We start from the raw sequence: 17376 nt of genomic DNA on the forward strand, positions 1-17376 counted from the left end.
ACATTTATTCTAGACTCTTGGTCACATTTTATATATATTTGTCAATATTTTCTTTGGTACTGAAAATTATGTGAAAATGATTCTGTCAAATTAAATGTTGTAACAAAGTACTACTCAGTACTCATCCTATAGATTTCAGATTCCAATAATCCGAAAGAGCATGATTGATCCGACATAGATATGGGCCTAGACTAGAAGGATCAAAAAGAGATGCAAACAGTGACCAGCTTTATTACTTTTATGTTACAGCATCCAAAGAGAGTTGCAATTGACTCAAAAAGCAAAAAACATGTCATTAAAAGTAGAGAAAAGACTCAGGAATTTTTCTCTCTGGCCAAGGGGAGTAGAAAACTTGTCATGCACTAAGAAGCTACTTTGGCAGTAATAGTTTATCCATTTCCACCATGGATTCCGTGGTATGCAGAATCACATTACCATTTACTATTGTCCAGTTGGAAAAAATTTGCCGTTCTCTAGGAAATATATTTATACTATTAGGACATAGGATTAAAGGAGACAAAGCAAATATAGATTGAAAAGAAAGACTCAGGGTATGCTTGGTATGAAAATGTTTTCCTAAAAAACTAAGTGATTTTCTTACTTATATTCTAGTGCTCGATAAGCAAATATATTGTAACCAATAACATTTTATATAATCTAGGCAAACTTCATACGCCGGTGTATGGTAAGTAAGCATAAATATTGTTGCCAAATTAAAAGAGTTGTCTCTATACTTCACCAAAATGATTTGAGTCCCATAGTTTTATTTTCCCTTTTCCTTTTTTCTTTTCTAGCAATAGGATCATTGTCAATAAATATAGTCAAGAAATTGGAAAGAATCACGGACCTTTAGTAGCCTACTTTCTATTATTCCTGTAAGTTTCCTAGAAGTAACTCGATGAACACTTTGGACCTTTGAAACGTGACATAAATACATTAAATGATTAAAAGAATTGTCTAAAGCTACTGAGGTTGCCAATATATTGATTAGAAAAGCAATTTCATGGACGGTTTCATTTTTATTTTTTTTTTAACCCAACAATATTTAGGTATAATTTAGGAAACAGCATGTGCTATGGATTGAGATAAGCAGGGTGAGGGGTGTGTTGGGATGGAAAGTAGATAATCTACGTGGAATGCCACTAATGAATCTTATTTTCTCTACTTTTACTAGGGAAGCCTTTTTTTTTGTTTTTTTTTTTTTTGACGAACTTGTACCAAACAAAGTCGGTTGACTTGGTTAAATAATTGACCAGGAACAAACAAAAACAAATAAAAGGCCAAGAGCTGGAATAGAGGACGAGTTCCAAGAGAGAATTATCTTGAATCATTGGTCCCAGTTTGAGTTTGAGCAGTCCTTACAGGAAGTCTAAGCTCCACAGATTATCCTCAGGACTTGGTGGCTCAGATCTGAATACCATAGTCCATAGCCATTGTTTTATGAGCTAGCCACATGCAGTCTACTAGTGTCTTCTTGTTTCCATTCTTGCTATATTTGTGTCACCTCAAATGTCATTCTAGGGACATCATAACTTCAGACAACTTATTACGCAATGAAGGGGAAACTCTTGTGTCAGCTGGAAAGATATTCGAGCTTGGATTCTTTAACACTACATCCGATGATGGAGAATTTAGAACTTATGTTGGCATATGGTACCGGGCGAGTCCCGAAACTGTCGTGTGGGTTGCCAATAGGGATAACTCAATTCCAATATCAGCTGAACTTTTGGTCGTTGCTTTTCATGACGATGGTAATCTCAAAGTGTTGGACTCAACGGGGAACTCTTATTTCTCAACAGATCTTGCTAGTGCACCTTCTTCTAAGCGTACAGCAAAGCTCTTTGACTCAGGAAACTTGGTTTTAATTGATGATTTGTCAGGCAAGAGATTATGGCAAAGTTTTAACTACACCACTGACACCTTCCTTCCTGGTATGAAAATGGACGATGAGTTGAAGTTAACTGCTTGGGGGGTTACCCAAAAGGATCCTAGCACTGGAAATTACACATTTCAGCTGAATCCAGGAGGCAACTCCGAGTATGCCATACTCCAAAGGACAGTCCTACGCTGGAAAGGCTCTGCTCCTGCGGCTTCTGCTAATCCTTTTAGTTTCTGGGAACTGCCTCCTTTTGTGGTATCAATGTTATCCAATTCCAGTAAGGAGTCTGACTCAAGCCCTCAATCAACGCCTAATACTTCTCATGTGCCTTTCTTTAATAAAACAAGGACTGATAATATTGCTTCTGTGTCATACACAAGGCTAGTGATGAATTCCTCAGGGGAAATACAATTATATGGATGGGATGACAAGAGTAGAGGGTGGTTTGAGATGTGGTCAGAACCACAAGGTCCATGCGGTGTGTATAACACTTGTGGGAAATTTGGAATTTGCAACAGTGAGATAATGCCTTTGTGCAAGTGTTTGCCAGGATTTGATCCTGCTTCTCCAGATGATTGGATGGCTGGGAAATATACTGGTGGTTGTTCAAGAAAGTCAGATAGTAATTGCAACAAAAAGTCAGAATTCGACACGTTCTTAAATATGCATGCTATGAAATTTGAGGAGCCAGACCTGTTATATTCAGAGGCTAAAAGTGAAGAAGATTGCAGAAAGGAGTGTCTAGGAAACTGTAACTGCCTAGCATATTCTTATTTTGAAGTTGCTAAACCACGGAGAGGAATATCTAGCACGGAAACAGTATCTAGATGCTCGATTTGGACGAGTGACCTCAACAATCTTCAGGAGGACTATACTGGTGGCTTCAACCTCTCTGTCCGTGTAGCAATTACCGATATTGGTACTTCCTTTCAAAATTTCCCTAAGTTTGCACACAATACCTTACATAAATACTATAACTAAGATCAGTATCAATTTTAGACAAATAGTTTTTCCTTCATTGGACAGCCCGTGTAGTCTGGTACAGATATTTTTCATCCAATCAGACCTTATTTTTCATCCAACCAGGCCTTCCTTTGCCAATTATTTTCTCCACCTCATCTTCCCCCTCATTCCCTCAACCTCCAAAAAGAAAGACAAAATGTGAATAAATCATTAAGTAGAATAATATCTTGATCAACTATAATTTGAAGGCCTGGATAATTGAGGGTTATGACAGGAATATCTATAATTATCATTTTGCAGGAGCAATAAGAAGGAGAAATTGCAAGCCTTGCGGCCCAATCATTATACCTTATCCATTGAGCAGTCAACCAGATTGTGGGGATCCTTTGTATTATAGTTTCTCTTGTGATGATTTAACTGGAGAAGCAAGTTTCCAGACACTGAATGGCTCCTATCCCGTCATTGACATATCTAAGGAAAATAGAACATTTGTTATAGAAGTGCATGTAGAAAATGTTACTGATTCATGTGATACCAAAACCAAAGCTGTATGGCTCAACCGGTCATTGCATTTTCATCCTATAAACCAGTGTTACGATGGAAAATTACAAAATCTCAGTTCTGGTGGAGTTATAAATGAAATACAGATCATGTGGGAACCACCATCAGAACCTACATGCACTACTTCTGCAGACTGTGAGGATTGGCCAAATTCAAGTTGCGGCAACATCACGGGACAAGGACAAAAAAGGTGTCTATGCAATCAACACTTCAAATGGGATGGTTTAGCATTAAATTGTACCAAAGGTGTGGATCCCCCCCCCCCCCCCCCCCCCCCCCACACACACACACAACAGATCCTTTTGCTTCTATTCTTCATTTTAATCACCTAAGCAAGTTCAATTTCTTTTGGTTCAGAGCAAGGAGCATGGAGTGGAAAGAAGGCAGCATCGCTGAATCTCAAAGCCCTGATAATTTCCATCAGTCTAACTGCTGGAATTATAACCATGTGCTGCATTAGCTATGTAATCTACCGTAACAAAAAGGTGGCAAGAAGAAAAGGTAACAAGAACAAGCTTAGCCATCCTTCTTAATTCCTGCCGCTGTATATATATATATATATATTTGCTGCTAATTTCGAACTTTCTTTATATCATGAGAAGCCGAGGAAATAATTGTAGGGAATAGGATAGATTACTTGCCCGAGAGCGAAAGTTCATCTAAATATGTGATAACAGAAGATGATAAGAAACGGATCGATGTCCCATTTTTCAACTTGAAAAGCATATTAGTCGCTACGGACAACTTCTCAGATGCAAACAGGCTTGGTCAAGGCGGATTTGGCCCTGTTTACAAGGTGGCGGTTCTAACATGTACATTGTTTATCTGTACCATTTTTAAAATCATCTTTGTAACTAAAGCTAATATTGTACAGGGTATGTTCCCTCAAGGACAAGAGATGGCAGTGAAGAGGTTGTCAAGTCATTCTAGTCAAGGTGCTGAAGAATTTAAAAACGAAGTAATGTTAATTGCCAAGCTCCAACACAGAAATCTAGTCAGACTTTTGGGCTACTGCATCGAGGCAAACGAAAAGATTTTATTATATGAATATATGCCCAACAAAAGCTTAGACACCTTCATATTTGGTGAGTCTACTTACTTGTCTTCCGCGGACTTGGCTCCCGAATCTCTCTGGATTGTCCAGTGCACCTCTAATTTCATTACACCTGTCAACTTTGAAATCTAATAAGATTTTCTTATCATGGAGATCATTCGTTCAGTGGTGAAACGGTGCAGGAATGAACTAACAAAAAGTTTAGGAATTAGAGCCTGTTTGGATTGGCTTATTTTGAGGTGCTTTTAAACCAAAATGGCTTTTAAGTACTTTTATAGTGTTCGGTTAATATAAAAAGTGTATTTAAGTTTACTAAGTTCATCCAAACAGGCTCTTAGAATGCTTAATTTCTGCAATTGGTGAAACTAAAAAATATTTAAGACTGCAAGTTTATGCTTCTCAGCAACTGGAAATACATTTCATTGATCATTAGCAGAAACAGCTTATTCTATGTACATTAAGTATTGACTTGATGGCTTTATCTCAGATAGTTCGCCTGAGACATTTATAAAACATATTGTAAGCATTTTTTAACAATTCATATTATCACTACAAGAAACACAACAACGCATTTGGTTTCTAATTTAAGGAGCAACAAAGATGTAAGAAAAGTTGTTATGCACCTTCAACTGTTCTTCAGGAAAGTTTTTGATCATCAATTGATTTCGTTTTTCTCCTTGCTATCTTTTATTGATGTTGTTGTTGTTTGTAAATGATTTAATTTCTACTTACTTTGTCTTGCAAGGTCATGCTCTACGCCAGTTATTGGATTGGAATATCCGTTTCGACATTATATTGGGCATTGCTCGTGGGCTTCATTATTTGCACCATGACTCAAGGTTACGTATCATTCATAGAGATTTAAAGACGAGCAACATTTTATTAGACGAAGAGATGAATGCAAAAATATCAGATTTTGGCTTGGCCAGGATTGTCGAAGGCAAAAGCATAGAGGCTAACACACAAAAAATAGCTGGAACTTTGTAAGTATATGCTTACAATTTTGTCTTTCTTTTTCAGCTTTGAATTTTGAACGGGTAATTCGCAGGAATGCCCCTCATTCGGGGTGGTCTTTAATTTTTGCCCCTCAAATTGCTGGTCTTTAATTTTTGCCCTTCGTGTAGAAACCCCCGAATTTCGCAAGGGGTTCGAAGTTATGCATCCGACATAAAAATAAAAAAATAATTTCGCAAGGCAAGGCTTCATATAAGGTTAACTTTTAGTTATGTCGCATCCGACATAAATTTTATGCCTTCAAAGCCTTGCCTTGCGAAATTACTTTTGTTTTTATGCCTTAAGGCAATCTCTGCCGGAGACAACATAAGTTCCGGATCCAGCATAGGTTGCCATATAAGATTAACTTTTAGTTATGCGCTTCAAAATTTTAAAAAAAAATTAACATATCGCCGACCGACATACTTTTGTTATGCCTTAAGTTAACTTATACCGCATAAGACGTCCGCATAGATAACTTTTTCTCAAAGCCTTGCCTTGCGAAATTACTTTTGTTTTTATGCTCTTATGAGCCGGGATTCGAACCCGCATAATTTTGATAATTCCTTCACAGTTATTCCCGCATAAAGTTTGCCCATTAAAAGTATGCCCCACCTTTTCAGAATTATCAAAGGGCAAAACATAAGCATGAGTACCACCAATTTGATGCATAGCGGCCAAATTTTTTTTAAAACCACCCCAAAAGAAGCTAAGGGCAATCCGCAAAAAAAAAAAATGATTTTGAAACAAATATGCAATTTGAAACTATATAAAAAAAAAATGATTTTGAAACAAATATTCAATTTGAAACTAAAGGCTGAGGCATATTTTGAAGTTTATGGGTTCTGAACTACTTTTAAATTCATAGGCCATAAATAATCTTAGTTATCGGGGTTTGCAATTAAATATTTACATATTTAAAGTATTTCAAAATAATATAAATATAATAGGTACATAAGCAAAAATTTCTAGATTGGTCCGAACCCGTAAGTAATACTCTACCTTCGCTAGGGTTGTACAAAGAAAACCGACAAACCACACCAAACCGATAAACCAAGAAAAAAACCCGACTAGTGGTTTGGTTTGACTTGGTTTGGTGTTGAAACAAAAAACCCGATCATAATTGATTTGGTTTGGCTTTAGCAAAAAAAAGTCAAACCGAATCAAACCAACCCGACATTACATGTATTCAATTTTTAAAAATATTTTATACATAAAAATATTTATTTGTAATGTAATTCATAAATATTTCTTAAATATTTTCATAGTTTTATATCTTTTATCGTATTATTTCAAACTTGGACTTAAAATTTTGAATGTCAATAAGTTTTATAGCCCGGGGATGTCAGTAACTCAAATAAAGTCCAAACTAAAACCAACTCATGAACACTAATGCTAAAAAAAGAAATTCAATTCTAACACTAGGAATGACAATAATGTTGGATATCTATTCTTTAGTTTTGCATAATTGGTAGTGAAAATACATAACTTAATTTTTTTTTGTCATGTAATTAATACTTATTAGCCGTACTTGTTTTAGCATGACTTTAGTATTTTTATATTATGATCATTTTCTTTATGGCTAATTAATTAGCAATATTTATTTTAACCGATTTTATTATCTTTTTTGTTGAATATTTTAATACAATGTCATCACTCATCTCACATTTTGTGTTATTTTCTTAAGAAACACCTTAATTATATAGTTGTATCTTACTAGGACTAAAGAAAAAATTGAAATAAAATTATATGTTTTGTATGAAGACTTTTCCAGAAAAAAAAATCAAAAAATCCGAAAAAACCGAATAATCTGAGAAAATCCGAAGTTGAAAAACCCGAATTTTATTGGTTTGATTTGATTTATAAATTTAAAAACCCAAGGCAATTGATTTGGTTTGGAATTTGAAAAATTCGAACCAACCCGATCCATGTACACTCCTAACTTCGCCCTTATTTCAAACTCACCTATCAAACTTATTTCCCTTGCTTCGTATTAAAGGCCTCCATGGCACATAGAAAAGAAAGAAATTTAGAGGGTTCTAATAGGATGATAAATGAGTGCGTTGAGTTGAATTTAAGCGAGTTAAAATGAGTTAGAATCGTTTATTTGGGTTATAATAGGCAGGTTTATAAGACGGACTAAACAATGATTCATAATCTAATCTGCATAATTTGACCTATTTTTCACAATTTCAAACAATACTCCATCTAGAATAACGAAACCTATTTACCTTTTGTATACCTATCTTATATTCATTAGTTAAATTGCAAAAAAAAAGGATAAGTATAACTGTATATTAAACATTGAGTTAAATAACCAGGATATTCTTTTTACGCATCATTTTTGGAAGAAATTTGCCAACTATAAAACAAGAAACCACAAACATTCTATATAAAAGCTCTTACAAAATAAAATAGTGATCTTCATACTAGATAGCGTTAAATACATGAAGGTCCCTACATATATTTGTTTTTTTAAAAAAAAAAAAGATCAGAACAAATAAAAATTAATGAGTGATTAAGGTCTCGTTTGTTTATATCAGGATTAAGACTGGTTGGATTTGAATACATATCTGAATATTAAGATATGTATTAAAATTAGAACTTTTTAATTTGAATATACATCTTAATATTCAGATGTTGTACCAGAATACTAAATAATTAAGAATATTTGTTTTCTCGAATGTATTAAATTTATTTTTATTAATTAATAAATATTAATTAATCTAATATTTTATCAACAAAATAATATAGCGAATAAATTTATATGGTGGTCGGTGATGGTAATGACTAACACTGGTGGTTATGGATGTTTATTGGCGGTGATAGTTGGTAAAGATTGGTAATTTGGTGGACGACAATGATAGATAGTGGTGGTGACGACTGATAAAGTTGTAGTTTGGCGATATATGGTGATGGCTAATGATGGTAATTAAATTGTAATACTTGTGCTTGTTGGTTGTAGTCCGGCTAGTGGTGATATGTTAAAAGTAATTGTGGTTAAAGTTTAGACGGATTGGACGGGTTATAATCTTTTGGACCCAATTTTACCACCTTTAGTTATACGAGAGAGCTAGTAGATTTGAAGTTTTTTTTTTTTTTTTTCTAGATACTTCAAAAGTCTTCTTTTTTGGTACTCATTAGCTACTCATGCAAATTAACTTGGATCATTTCTTGTGATATACAGTGGCTATCTTTCACCAGAATATGCATTGGAAGGACTCTTTTCAATCAAGTCTGATGTTTTTGCCTTCGGGGTGGTTGTATTGGAAATCATTAGTGGGAAGAGAAATCTGGAACTTTTTGAAGGCACAAACCTCTTGGGTCAAGTAAGTACCAAAATACTTTCTCCATTTTATTTTTACATGACGTGAGATACTTTATATAAAGAAAAAGGATTATGGGCACATAACACAGGTATCCTTTAATTAGAATTTGTGATCTAGATAAAATATGCCATGATATTTACGTGATTATAAATATAAGAGCATATCATTAACGATAAAATGAAAAGTTTTAAGTCAACGAGTCTCCAAATATAGAAATGTGAAGTTGCACCAAAAGGTGGAGCTTAGTGGTCAATAAAGTGGATTGAAAATCATAAAGTCTCACGTTCAAATCGTAGCGAATAAGAGGTAAACGTACTACTATGTGATTTCTCTCAATCTGTCCAAGCTTGGTGGACAAAATTATCTGGTATGTGCTGGTAAAATTAAGGTAACAGCCCGGAGACCAGGGTTATAGAAGAGCCAGTTCTAATTCATTGGCATATCAATATATAATTACAGGCTTGGAAACTATGGATGGAAAATAGGGCATTGGAGGTGATGGACCCAATTCTAGTGGAAAAATTCAATGAAACCGAAGCATTGAAGTGCATAAACGTAGCACTTTTATGTGTGCAAGAAGATTCAGGTGATCGGCCCACAATGTCAAATGTGATAGTTATGCTTGGGAGCGAAAACATGGCTCTTCCAAGACCAAATCAACCAGCTTTTGTCACAAGAAGAAATACAACATCTAGCACATCGTCCTCCTCTTATTTTAAGCCAGACACCGGCTCCAATAATGAATTGACCATCACTGTTGAGCAAGGCCGATAATGTACTAATTCATGAAGCGTTTTCTAGTAAATTTTGAACGTAGGATATGTAAAATACATATTCAAATACTTCAAACATTACTTAACCTTAGTGTGGATATTCTTGATTTTGCATAGAATGGCTATAGTTGTTTGGGATTATATGAAAAAATATCTCGAGCCATGGACAAGCTGAGGCTCAAGCATGCAGTTTATTATATTCTTCTGTTGAGCACTAGTTGGAAGAACTAAAAAGAATCGAAAGCTACGGAACTTTAACTCGTTCTGTGTGAAAGCACCGAAAAATGAAATCGCCAAAAGGTGACAATGTAATTTTTTTATGTATTCATCAGAAGAAGCATTTTTAGCCAGAATTGATTTTCCTTGAAATATAACATATACGTTCTATTTTGGGGAAATTTCAGTAATGTACAATTTAGCACACAAAATTACATTTTGGTAGCCATATTTTTAAATTACAAACCTATGACCCAATAAACTATAGCCGTAGCTTGTATATGCAACATTATACAACAATATACAACTTTATACACCTACTGTAGACAATGTATAAACCTTGTATAAAAATGTATAATAACGTATAAGAGGTGTTTATACACACTTCTACGGTGTTATGCGGTGTTATACGGTGTTATATTTGTTTATACGAATGTTAAAAGTGTAACATAATGTATGTGTTTATACGCACTTTTCGTAAAAAAATACCAACATTAGAAAGAGATTTGGAAGGAAAAAATAGCATCTTGGAGTTTGATATTGGGGGAAGGGGGGGTGGCTATCTCGGGTAATAACTTTTTTAAAAAAAATGGGATGAAGACTACAAAATGTTAAAAAAAAAAAAAAAAAAAAAAAAAAACTATGGCCATTTCGGGTAAATACTTTACCCAAAATGCCATAGAATGTTATTTTCCCTTCTATTTTGCCATATAAGAGTGTCAAATAAACGAATTCGATCAACTTTTAGTGGATTAAAGTAGATGAGGCATGTCCTAATCCGTTAAAAAAAAAATGTTTGTGTCAATATGGATTGAGAAAGTTTGTCATACTCTAACCCTACCCAACTAAAGTAATTTCTTCCGCCCAGTTATTGCATTTGTTTTCTTTTAATTTCTAATTGAACTCTTGAAATGTTGAAATGATTTATAAAACAAAGTAGACTCATATCATACATTTAAAACCATTTGTTTGTCTTTTCCGCCCGATTTTATTATGATAGTTGTAAGTAGAATAACTACAAAATCATGGCATAAAATTGAGAGTCATAATATTATATTTCCATATCTTAATTTTACAACCGCTACTGCAGTGTGCAGACTGCAGCTTGCAACAAAACACATGAAAATTGAATACGGAACACTGAAATGGTCCTTTAGGCCAAGTCAATTTCATTATGGGCTGAAGAAATAACATTTGTATGCAAAGGTAAAGACCAAGGAGAAATGGGTGATGATACTACCTTCTACATTGACATGGGAATCTATTTTTATTTGTACTATTGATATGAAATAGCAACAAATTGACAAATTATAGTAATGACTGCATCTTTTTCAGGAGTTCTGTATAAATAAATAGCAAAAAAACAAAAATATGGACCACTATAAAATCCATTAGTATACACTAACGGCTATAAACGGGATTTTGCCTTCTTCCTGTTCTACAAACTTCTATTGTACAGCCAAGAAACAATATCGTCTATATTGCGATTTCCATGAGGAATTTAAGCCAAGTGCTCCATATATTCTTCACTATGTCAGGGGGCCATTGTACTGTATTAGTATTAATTTGTATGTGCTAGAATTTCATGGATGCTTGAGCTAAAACAAGTTGGACAATTTCAAATATCAATCAAGAATTGCACATTCTGTTTTAGATTAAGCATATCTAATTTAGGAATTTATTAATTGTTGGAAAATATAAACCAAGAACACAAAAATATATGAAGAAGAACACAAAGATTAAGGTTTGATTATATGAACAACGAACACAAAATTGAAGGCCTAAAAGACGTACGAAATGCTTTCCTAAAAATGATATTTGCTCCCTCTCCTTTGCAAGATTGCTATGGGATTGTACGCAAATAGTTTTAGTGGATATGATCCCTCTTCTCTGTAGAGAGGAGAAAGTTACTCTGAAGTTACTCTATAAAAGTTAATGTTGGATCTGGAAAAAAAAAATTGGATTTAAATAGAACTAATTGTTGGGTTTAATTGATAGGTTGAATGGGAAATGGAGGGAAAGAAGTGGAGGGAAAAAATGAGTTGTTCCCTCTTGCTTTATGAAATAAGCATTTGTCCGCCGTAGGTGGTGGAAAGAAAAGTTTTCTCTTAAGTAAAGACTCCTTCGTATTGCTAAAGGGTGAAAAGAAAAATTGTCGTCGTCGCTCGGCTACTTCGGCTTTTTGGACCAAATTTCATTTAATTTTAATTATTTAATTAAATAATAATTAATTAATTAATTAAAGATCTTGACCCATGATAGCCGTTTTCTTTCTTTCCGGATTAATTTAAAACATTTCCCTTTTTTTCCAACGGAATTTTTCCGAAAGGTTGCAAACTTTTACGAAAAGTTGCAAACCTTTTCCCAAACGGGCTATATATTCCGTTGATCCTTTAATTTTTCACGAATTTTACGATTTTCTTCTATTCTTCTACTCTCTTAGAGTTTGCTTCTGTGTGTGATATCTTAATGTTGGGACATCGAGTTTTTGGTACCAATAAGGTGAGTGAAATTGGGAGGAAATATTCCACATTCAAATCTTGAGAATAATTTAACGGGGCACCTTGTGCAATGATTTTGTTCCTTAAAATTATTTTATTTTTTGTTTCGATTATTTTTGATCTGTTTTACATTGTTTATACTTCACGATTTTGTAAAGTTCTTGATTTCGGAAATATTTTTAGTTCTTGTTTCAGTAATACAGATTGGTAACACTAATGTGGTAACCAAATTATGAAAGGACACAACCCTTTTTTTAGTAGACACTGTTTCATTTAAAATACTTATTAGTATTATTTTTATTTAAACAAAATTCCAACGTTAATAGGCTAACAAAGAAAGACAATTAGAGATTCGTTGAAATTCAAGTCTCATTGGGAGATAATTATTTTGGATGGGTCATACCAATAGGATAAACCAAATAAGTTCTGCATCCAGTGAAACTAGTGTGAATCAGTAGCATTCGATTCTCGAATTGCAGCCTCTGCTTCTCGGTGATAATACCCATCTAACAGAGCTCGATCGCTGATTGAGGACTATTTCGTAGGGGTAGCTTGAAATTTGATAGAAATATGTTATTTGCGAATTCGGCACGACCTTGTGTTTTGAGTTTGAACTCTATATATGTCTACTAAAAACAAATATAGATAGACTTAGATATCTATTTCACAACTCATGGCTTTCTCAATTCAAGATTCACATCATCTAAATTATGGATCTCCTACTACTTGCACGATATATTAGTCTAGATTTTTTCAGATATTTTCTTTGAGCATTCACACATTTAATTTCTTTATTCTTTGACTACAGTATCCACTTAAATTTTTTATTAGACAAAATTTCCTTGGTCATTTTGGTAGTATAATTAATATTAGCAAAGTATGCTGTCAAGTACTGAAGGTAGTTGTGATAAATATGGTACTTCCAATCCTGTCTTGTGAACCCCATGCATATTTACAGTTTAGTTGGGACATGATATGTACACATATTTAGTCAAAGTTTCCCATTGCCCTAACCAGCTGTCTACAGCCATAAATACTGCTATCTCATCAAAATCTCAACAACCTATTTGCTCCATTCCCCTTTAGGACTCTGATCACATGCATCTTTCACCCTTTCCATACACAACTTGCCAAATGACAAGAGTCGCATTGAGTCCAAAAAAAATCTGTACAAGGTAGTCTACATTAGTCATAGATCAATTTTCATTACTAAAAGAGGCAGAGTATCAACAATCATGCATATAGATATGGAATGCCACTGTATACTCACTACTATTTTGGGTAACGTGTTTTTGAATTTAATGTCAAGTGTATAATTTTTGAAAAAAAATTATTCAATCGCTTATGTTTCAAGCTGCATCCGTTGCCCAAATACTACATTTACATCTACACTTAGATTGTTGCACGCGATGCTTAATATAATCTCCGTCCCAGATTTATACCTTCTTTACCTACGAAATCTAAGTATGGTCGATTATACCTTGTAGAGGTATGAAATAAACTCACTCTCAAGATAACTTACAAAAATTGAGAAAACAACATCTAGTAGAGAAGAATAGTCCCTTTTCAAAGATCGAAATAATAAAGCCAAAACAATGAAAACGGCCGGTGGATATTTAGATATTTATAGTAGTACATAAGAATGTGTGAAGGAAATGAAGAAGAAGCTGACAGCCGCAGCATCCCAAAACAGCCCATAAAGGCATCTGTATTTTCTTTCATTGGAGTCTGTTACCAATTATTGACTCGAAATTTAATCCCCCAGTATTATACTAACAGTTGGCCCAATGCCAATACCTACAACTTTTTCACCTTTATCCCCTCCATGAGTACTGCTGGGGACAGAGGTGTGAGCTCGGGGCTACTTATCCAATATTCCATCAACCTGAGCAAATTAACATGGAGAATTAATTAATTTATCTCTTTTGTATTTGGTGGCATAATTTCGCGCAAAATAAAGCCTATTATACTTATTTAGTATCATACTTTTATAGCATGGGAGATCAATCTTATAAATATTTTAAGATTTAAATGCTACGTAGAATTTTATAAACTTATGTATCAAAGTACTAGATGTCAAGTTTAAACAATTCGAAGTGACACCGACTGTGCCGCCAAATCAGTCAAGAATCATGAATGAACAATCCTATGACTTTTATGTGTTATAAAGACTTAAATGTATAGCGTATGTCCATCTAATGTTTTAACAAACTTTGAAAGAAACTTTCCGAAATTTTTTGAAAAAGAAAAAGTTTGAGAAAGTTGAAAATATGCATGAATACTTGCATTCTTTTTTTAAAAAAAAATGTGAATGTTATTGGAAAATAAATTTTGGTTAGGAAAAATCACTCCTCGGCACATCTTCAACTTAAAAAAGATGTTCAACTTTGTGCATAAAGTATATAGATTATTTTTAAGAAAACGGCATTTCAATAAATTTAGTTTTTGAAAAAAAAAAAATACACAAACAAATGCATTTAATCAAATTTCAGTCAACACCAAGTGAAATGCATCACTTGATGCTGCAATGTTATTGATCATCCCATTGGCATATTTAATTGAGATTAAAGCACTGTTTTCCGGTCAAGGTAAAAATTCAGATTCTTTTAACATGATAAAAAGGACATGAATGTGCAACTCAAAAATAGTTCAATGCAATAATTCCACCAACTGAGATCCCCTTTTTTCTCTCCATCCAGCTCACAGGTATCTCAATTAATTTTATAATGTACTTGCCAGTTGCCATCTTCGTGCTAGTTACATAAATACTGAATAATTTTATCCATCAAAATTTAAAAATGATATCATTATTATGTTCCGGAAATAAAACTACTATAGTAATCTTTTTTTCTCCTTTAGTGGAGTTATACAGTGTAATTGTGAAGTAATCGGACATGTTAGTGTTACCGAAATAATTAAAAACAAAGGTGGATAGACAGCATCATCATGTTAATGTCAAAATCTAACATTATAGCAACTTTTTACCGAAAGATCACATTAAACCTACCAACATTATTTTATATTATATCAAAGAAAAACTATAGTAAGCTTTTGTCTCCTTTAGTGGAGTTATACAGTGTAGTTGTGAAGTAATCGGACATGTTAGTGTTACCGAAATAATTAAAAACAAAGGCGGATAGACAGCATCATATTAATGTCAAAATCTAACATTATAGCATCTTTTTACCAAATGATTACATTAAATCTACCAAAATTATTTTATATTATATATCAAAGAAAAATGAAACATTCCAAGGACACAAGTGGATTTTCAAGAGATTCATTTCCATTTGTCGGTGGTGACCACTTTTTGTTTTCTCCCCCATTTCCATAATCTCTCTCATGATCCATCATCCTGATCCGATCACCCATTTCGGATCTGACCCGACCCGGAGACTTACCCGTTTTCCTCCCCGACGGACTCCTCCCTAAACCCGACCCGTATCCACCATTCTCAACCCTCATCGCCGGTGACCTCGACCTCCTACCCGAACACTCCCCATTATCCCTCCTTCCGGGTCCGGATCTGACCCGACCCGGAGACGGGTCGGATCTTCTGGCCGGCGAGTTCCCAACACTTCTCTGATTCCGGTACTTCGCCGGTGACCGTTTCTGGAATTCAGTGACGTCATCTTCGGGTGCATATTGCTTCTCTGTTGTTACTGTTGCATCACTGATCTCTGATACTTCATCATCAGGGTGGTTGAAATTATTAGTTGTGATGGGTTTCTTCATAATGTGTTTTTGTGCCATATTAATGGAATATTTGGAGATGGGTAGTGAGGATTTTTTGAGACTATTTTCAGTAGTGTTATAGAGGTTTGGTTTTTGTATAGTAGTGGGAGTTTCAGAGAGGACTTCTTTAACTGTTTCTTCTTCACTTTGTTGTGAAGAATTGGATATAGTTGGAGGTAGTTTATCGTTGTTACTGCTAACACAACAACCCATTTCGATAACTAAGAGGAAAAATCCCTTAAATGGGTTTAACTATTAGAGGCTCTGTTACTTCATTGTGTGACGGTGGTCATGGAGGCGGCGATGGTGGGGCAGAGAATTTGGTGTTGGTAGAGTTGAAGAAAGGTAAGTTATTTTGGAGGGGACAACAATGTGGTTGGAAAAGACTTCGAAGAGAGATGAGCCAATGAAATGAGAATTCATATGTAGGAACAAATGGTTTCCTTAAATAGCAGGGGCTGCCCCAAAAAGTTACTCGTATCAAATTATTTATCGTGATTATTAAAAATAGTTATCTCAAATTATTTTATCGTTTTAAAAATTTGAGGCACAATTAATTATTGTTTCTCCATTTTACCTTTTGTAGAATTTTTTTTTTAATGGAGATAACACATAAATAGAGTAAACATTTAATGGAGAGAGATTATAACTTAAACATAAATAAAGTAAAGTTAGTCAAATATCCCTCTTAATTAATGTTTCCTAAGAGGTGAGTAAAAGAAAAAAAAAGGACAAATAATTTGAGACGGAGGGAATATAGTATTAAATATAAGTCAATAAAAACTTTAGTCCAAAAAATAATACCTCCTGCCTTCATAATTTTTTTTTCACCGAAATTAAGCACTTTGTATTACTGCATCAACAAATTACAAAGTTCAAATGTACCCTAACCATCATGAACAATCCAACTTAGGAAAAGCTTCACCTAAGAGATCTTCAACAAAGAAATAGAAAATATAGCTAAATTATGAGCTACTTTGTTCAAACATCTAGGAACATATATAAAATCAACATGATCAAACATGCTTGAGAGCTTTCACATGTCTTCACCCATCACTTCTTCTATCTCTCATGAAGTAACCACCCATCTCTAGATCATATTAACAACATTTTTAGCATTAGATAAAATCTTCACATTCTTCCATCCATTACTGATAGCGTGTTCAAGAGCCTTCATAATAGCAATCGATTCAGCAGTCATGGTCTTCCCAACATATTGGATTGGGGATCCATAGGCATGACACAATTTCCCAAGACTATTCAAAGCTATAAAACAAATACTTTCCCTCTAGTCATCAGTCTGCAGCCCTGCATCTGTAAACAATAAAATACCATCTTGCAAATTTGTTAATTTAATCATAGGATGGGTTTC

At 34.1% G+C, this 17376-nt stretch overlaps 2 protein-coding genes across 3 annotated transcripts; one reads left to right on the forward strand and one right to left on the reverse strand.

The window, feature by feature from the left end:
• Positions 1 to 1262: 1262 nt before the first annotated feature.
• Positions 1263 to 9722, forward strand: LOC132045740 (G-type lectin S-receptor-like serine/threonine-protein kinase At4g03230). 2 transcript variants are annotated; one of them, XM_059436325.1, is made up of 8 exons: positions 1263 to 2798; positions 3143 to 3649; positions 3737 to 3904; positions 4006 to 4199; positions 4278 to 4488; positions 5203 to 5440; positions 8638 to 8779; positions 9239 to 9722. In XM_059436325.1, the coding sequence occupies exons 1-8, from the start codon at positions 1454 to 1456 to the stop codon at positions 9551 to 9553; spliced, it is 3120 nt and encodes a 1039-aa protein (XP_059292308.1). In that variant the 5' UTR covers positions 1263 to 1453; the 3' UTR covers positions 9554 to 9722. The 2 variants fall into 2 exon arrangements, with proteins under 2 accessions (XP_059292308.1, XP_059292301.1); XM_059436318.1 differs by lacking the exon at positions 3143 to 3649 and having other exon boundaries at positions 1267 to 2798; positions 3761 to 3904.
• A 5693-nt stretch (positions 9723 to 15415) lies between these two features.
• On the reverse strand, positions 15416 to 16493 carry LOC132045768 (uncharacterized). The gene has a single exon (XM_059436353.1). It carries the CDS (start codon positions 16215 to 16217, stop codon positions 15501 to 15503), a length of 717 nt encoding a protein of 238 aa, XP_059292336.1. The 5' UTR covers positions 16218 to 16493; the 3' UTR covers positions 15416 to 15500.
• Positions 16494 to 17376: the final 883 nt, after the last annotated feature.

Source organism: Lycium ferocissimum, chromosome 2 (assembly GCF_029784015.1).
Source record: "Lycium ferocissimum isolate CSIRO_LF1 chromosome 2, AGI_CSIRO_Lferr_CH_V1, whole genome shotgun sequence".
NCBI lineage: Eukaryota > Viridiplantae > Streptophyta > Magnoliopsida > Solanales > Solanaceae > Lycium > Lycium ferocissimum.